Below are 6146 nucleotides of genomic sequence, written 5' to 3'. Positions count from 1 at the left end.
GACTCTTTGCATGTGAACCGGATCTTGAGGAACCGTTCCTTGCCTTGAAGGCCCCAATGAGAACAGTGCCATTCATCATTTGTAAATGGAAGACGTTTAGAACCACCAAGACTCTTTCTAGAGCTGGCAGACTGTCTAAACTGAGAAGGGTGCTTGTCAGGGAGGTGACCAAAAACCAAATGGTCACTCTATTAGAGCTACAGCAATCCTCTGTGGAGAGAGGAGAACCTTCCAGAAATAAAAAAGGTTGAAAAACACTGTTCTACACAACATTAGCAGCTAATGATTATAGGAATTTGCTGCAAAAATGTTTGTCTCTCAGAACTGAACTCGGGGGCCGGTAAGGTGTCATAAGGTGTTCTGTAAAAATGTGCTGCTCCATAAAAAAATAAATGCAACCATTTGCGTAATCCGATAGTTAGCGACTGAAGTGTATTTCTGATCTTGTTATCCTCGTCCGGACAGAAGGATGTCACGGCAGTACGGCTGGATCAAAAGAGACGTCGGAGACGCTTTGCTGAACCAAAAGTTGCTTTATTACAAGCCAGCGTCATTAAACAGGTCTGCAGTACCCGGAGGAGCCTAGGTCAAAAAATGAAGGACTCCTGCCTTGGAGAAGCCAAACCATCAGTTTTATATTCTTACCCCCCTGTCTGTGTGTGTGTGCTGGGTCAGAAGTGACCATAAAGGGCGGGGGGTTGTGTGTAAGTGACTGAAAAGCAACAGATGCCGATCGTAGCTTAGATCAGTGTTTTTGAACCGAGGCACATTTTTTTCATTGAAAAAATTCAAAGGCACACCACCAGCAGAAATTATTAATACATGAAACTCGATATTGACAATAAAAAGTCGTCGGATATGACTTTAAAGCATAACTAAGCATGCAACACTATAGCTCTTGTCTCAAAGTAGGTGTACTGTCACATCACACCCTGACTTATTTGGACTTTTTTGCTGTTTTCCTGTGTGTAGTGTTTTAGTTCTTGTCTTGCGCTCCTATTTTGGTGGCTTTTCCTGTTTTGTTGGTATTTTCCTGTAGCAGTTTCATGTCTTCCTTTAAGCGATATTCCCCGCACCTGCTTTGTTTTAGCAATCAAGAATATTGCAGTTGTTTTTATCCTTCTTTGTGGGGACATTGTTGATTGTCATGTCATGTTCGGATGTACTTTGTGAACGCCGTCTGCTCCACACGCTGTAAGTCTTTGCTGTCGTCCAGCATTCTGTTTTTCTTCACTTTGTCGCCAGTTCAGTTGTAGTTTCGTTCTGCATAGCCTTCCCTAAGCTTCAATGCCTTTTTTTAGGGGCACTCACCTTTTGTTTATTTTTCAGTTTAAGCATTAGACACCTTTTTACCTGCACACTGCCTCCCGCTGTCGTCTGAAAAATTGTGATCACGATTAGCTACCTGCTGCCACCTACTGATATGTAAGAGTATTACACGGTTACTCTGCCGACACTCAACAACAACACATTATTTGCAGACTATAATTACTGGTTTGCAAAAAATGTTATACCCCAAATAGGTGAAATTAGATAATCTCCCACGGCACACCAGACTGTATCTCACGGCACACTAGTGTGCTGCGGCACAGTGGTTGAAAAACACTGGCTTGGATGATTGCATCAAGATAAACATTTAGTCTCTTCTCACAGATAGGGCCATCACCTTTGCATACCAAGGTCCAATTATAATGCATTTTCTTCCACGAGAACTAATCCAATCAATACACAAATGTCAGTACAGGGCCCTGTGTTATTATGTGGCCCAAGTGAAATACCTACTAGTTAATCTGGTGGTTTGCTTTCTCCAAGATGAATATAAACATTCACCATATGTAGAACATAATATGAGTTAATTAATTCACTTCACAATTCGGATTCCGGTGAAAGTTTCAGGAAATGTCTGAAATAGGTTCTGCAACAAAGGCTTGTATACTTTTGTTTGTATTATTATTCATTAGGGGTGTAAGGAAAAAAAAAGATATTTGAATGATTCGCGATTCTTATTTGTAATGATTCATAACAGATAAAAAAAAATCTGAAATTGTTTAAAAAAAAAGTTTTTTGTTTTTTTTATTCTGTCCTGTCCAGCCTCTCAGGCAAACCACATTGTTGACATAGAGCAGGGGTGTCAAACCGATTTTAGCTCAGGGGCCACATGGAGGAAAATCTGTGCACACGCGGGCCGGACTATTAAAATCCTGGCATTAAAACTAAAAAAATAAGGACAACTTCAGATTGTTTTCTTTGTCTTACTTTGACCAAAAATAGAACAAACACATTCTGAAAATTTTACAATAAAAATAATTTTTTTTAAATACCGGCTTGTTAAGTTTAGATCCTTGAAGGAAAGAAGAAAGTGAATGAATGTTTATAACTGAATACATTTACATAGGCATAAAAATGTGTTTTCTTTTGTATTATTATTTTTTTACTGAATTAAAAGTAACGTTTATGACAACCTTTTTCCAAAACACAATATAGAATGTGAGATAGAACAGGATAATTCATACATTTATCATTTGTTTTCAAAACGGTTACAAAAAAGTGTACATACTGCACATATACATTCACTGTATAAACATACATATACACATACTGTACATATACATTCACTGTACAAACACACATATATACATACTGTACATATACATTCACTATATAAACATACATATACACATACTGTACATATACATTCACTGTATAAACAAATATATACATACTGTACATATACATTCACTGTATAAACATACATATACACTTACTGTACATATACATTCACTGTATAAACATACATATACACATACTGTACATATACACATACACTCAGCGCATATAATCATATTTCATCAAACATATATTAACGTTGTTACCTTAGGGCAGTGGTTCTTAACCTGGGTTCGATTGAACCCTAGGGGTTCGGTGAGTCAGCCTTAGGGGTTTGGCGGAGCCTCCACCGCGGAGGTCAAGAAGACACAGCCGACTCATCGTGTAAATAAAAACTTCTTCCTATCGGCGTATTATGGATACCACCAAACAATGTTCCCTCTAATTTTCCATCTGATTTGCAAGTGTGTAATTTGTTGTGAGTTCATGCACTGTGTTGGTTTTGTTCTTTGAACAAGGTGATGTTCATGCACGGTTCATTTTGTGCACCAGTAAAAAAAAAAACATATAACTTTGTCTTGAATTTGGAAAAAAATAATTATTTTATTTTTCACTAAAGAAGGGTTCGGTGAATGCGCATATGAAACTGGTGGGGTTCGGTACTTCCAACAAGGTTAAGAACCACTGCCTTAGGGTAAACTGGGTAACACATGGCACATTCGTTCATTCACAGGTGTGAATGAATGATGGGTTCTCACTTCTCTGTGAGTGCTTTGAGTATCTAATAATAGAAAAGCGCTATATAAAATCTAATCCATTATTATTTATTATTACACTGACAAAGCCTAATGTTACTATAACAATCAACAAGGTTAATATGGCCGGCTTCTCTTTCTTCCCCTCCATTTATCTGCTCTCTTTTGTATTTGAAGTTATCATTACATATATGTATTGTTGCATTTGAACAATTGTATTGTTGATAATAGAGGTAATTATTGTTATTATTCTTTCTCAATATAGTGCAATTTCTATTGGTATTTGTATTGCTCCATTTGTAGTGTAATAATGCTCATTGTAATTTCTGTATTATTATTTATTTCACTAACTGCTTCTTTGCTATCACTTTTACTATCACATTTGTACATATCCTATTTGCTGATGCTGTTATGTTGTTGTTATTGTTATTGTTGTGTTTGGTGTTGTTGTTGTTGTCTCTCTGTCTTATCTCCCTCTTGTCCCCACAATTTCCCCCTCTGTTTTCCTTTTTTTTCCTTCTCTTTCTATCCCCTCCTGCTCCGGCCCGGCTGCGCCAAATAATAATATAAATCCATTTAATAAGGTCAAAGACAAATAAGGCAACAAGAGAAGTATCCCACACTTCTCTTTTGTAAAGTAAATCTGAACAGCCGATATGGGCATCTACATCTGCTATATGATTTGCCTGAGAAGCTGGACAGGACAAAAAAACACACATTTAAAAATAAAAAAATTGGGACGGAATTTTCATTTTTTTATTTTTTTTTGCTGTGGTTGTGAACTTTTGATGAGCTATGCAAAACATTTTTTAAATTACATTTTCAATATCTATTTCCAATTTTTTTTTAGTAGGGATGTCCGATAATGGCTTTTTGCCGATATCCGATATTGTCCAACTCTTTAATTACCGATACCGATATCAACCGATACAGATATCAACCGATACAGATATATACAGTCGTGGAATTAACACATTATTATGCCTAATTTTGACAACCAGGTATGGTGAAGATAGGGTCCTTTTTTAAAAAAATTATAAGATAAATAAATTAAAAACATTTTCTTCAATAAAAAAGAAAGTAAAACAATATAAAAACAGTTACATAGAAACTAGTAATTAATGAAAATGAGTCAAATTAACTGTTAAAGGTTAGTACTATTAGTGGACCAGCAGCACGCACAATCATGTGTGCTTACGGACTGTATCCCTTGCAGACTGTATTGATATATAATGTAGGAAGCAGAATATTAATAACAGAAAGAAACAACCCTTTTGTGTGAATGAGTGTAAATGGGGGAGGGAGGGTTTTGGGTTGGTGCACTAATTGTAAGTGTATCTTGTGTTTTTTATGTTGATTTAATAAAAAAATTGAAAAAACAAAAACAAAAAAACAACGATACCGGGAATGAAAAAAACTGATACCGATAATTTCCGATAATACATTTTAAAGCATTTATCGGCAGGCCAATATTATCGGACATCTCTATTTTTTAGCCGTACTTTAATTAATCCAAAAACTCATTTTTCAATATCGCGCATGCGCCAAAGTTCCGAGAACGTCTAATCAACATGAAGGAGTGGTGTTCCTAATAATATGACCCCACAGAGCCCCTCCCTTTCCTTGTTTCCTTTCTTGCGTCCAAGTCGCCTCGCAGTCTAATGCATCCCTCCCATTCGTGGCGTGTGCGCTCCACGAATAGCAGGCGCTTAGTGTGCGTGGGTCTTGCCGGGAGGAAGTGACATGTCACCTGGCTGCTGTGAGTGGGACACTTACTCTTCTCCCACTTGCACGGATTAGTGCGCTGCGGGCTGCCCTAATCTGCACTCAGCACCGCGGCCACAGACAAACACTCCGCCATGCACCCTGGCCAAAGTTGCCTCCCGCGGGCATCGAACCTCAGCGGACACCGTAGAATATAGGAAAGTTTTTTTTATTTAATTTTTTTGACGACTTATACGGACTTGAATCAATATATAATGTTATTGATCGCCTACATTTTCCAGCAAAACAGCTGAAGGTTACATTGTCGAGTCGTCTTTTTTTTAATTTTTTATTATTATTAATTTCTTGTATTTTTTTTAATTTTCAAGTTTGGATGTGTTAGTGGGAGCAACGAGGCGCGTGCACCACACGACTAAACTGTCGGGAGCGCGCACAGGCTGGACTAAGTGAGGATGGAGATCCGGCCGGACAGGTTTAAGGCTGTGGCTGCATCCACGCTGGGCAAAATATATGGGTATGTTATTTCCACGCAATTATTACAACCACTACATGATGCAAAACACTATTATGCTGCACATCCTTCTGTGAAAAAAACAAAGCCCACTCTGCACTGCATGGTGACATATTACACAGGAAACTGGCATGAATTATTGATCACTTTACTGTCATGCGATAGCTAAAAAAAAAAGAATACCTAACAAATAAAACATGAATAGTATGGAGCATAATCTAAACACATAATAATAGGAGAAAATGTATTCTGCAAAAGAATACAGTATAAATAAATCGAAAGATAGACAAAATAAACTTGATAAAAATAAGGTAAAATACAGGGGTGTCAAACTCATTTTAGATGGAGAAAAATCTACTCCCAAGTGGGCCGGACTGGTAAAATCATGGCACGATAACTTAAAAATAAAGACAACTTTAGATTGTTTTCTTTGTTTGAAAATAGAACAAGCACATTCTGAAAATGTACAAATCATAATGTTGTTAGTTGTTTTTTTTACACTTACATGTTGCGGTTAATAGTATTCTATCTTTATTTTTCGTTATTTA

General features: G+C 37.0%; 1 protein-coding gene across 1 annotated transcript in view; it reads left to right on the top strand.

The window, feature by feature from the left end:
• The first annotated feature begins 5070 nt into the window (after window positions 1-5070).
• LOC133655635 (vesicular glutamate transporter 1-like) overlaps window positions 5071-6146 on the top strand; it is a 48152-nt gene continuing 47076 nt past the window's right edge. The window contains exon 1 of the mRNA XM_062055968.1: window positions 5071-5601. Within this exon, the coding sequence (XP_061911952.1) occupies window positions 5540-5601 (62 nt within the window). The 5' untranslated portion in view covers window positions 5071-5539. The remainder of the gene's footprint in view (window positions 5602-6146) is intronic.

Source organism: Entelurus aequoreus, linkage group LG08 (assembly GCF_033978785.1).
Source record: "Entelurus aequoreus isolate RoL-2023_Sb linkage group LG08, RoL_Eaeq_v1.1, whole genome shotgun sequence".
In the NCBI taxonomy this organism is placed as follows: domain Eukaryota; kingdom Metazoa; phylum Chordata; class Actinopteri; order Syngnathiformes; family Syngnathidae; genus Entelurus; species Entelurus aequoreus.
The sequence above is the reverse complement of the archived record's forward strand: the minus strand, read 5'-3'. Positions and strand labels throughout refer to the sequence as shown.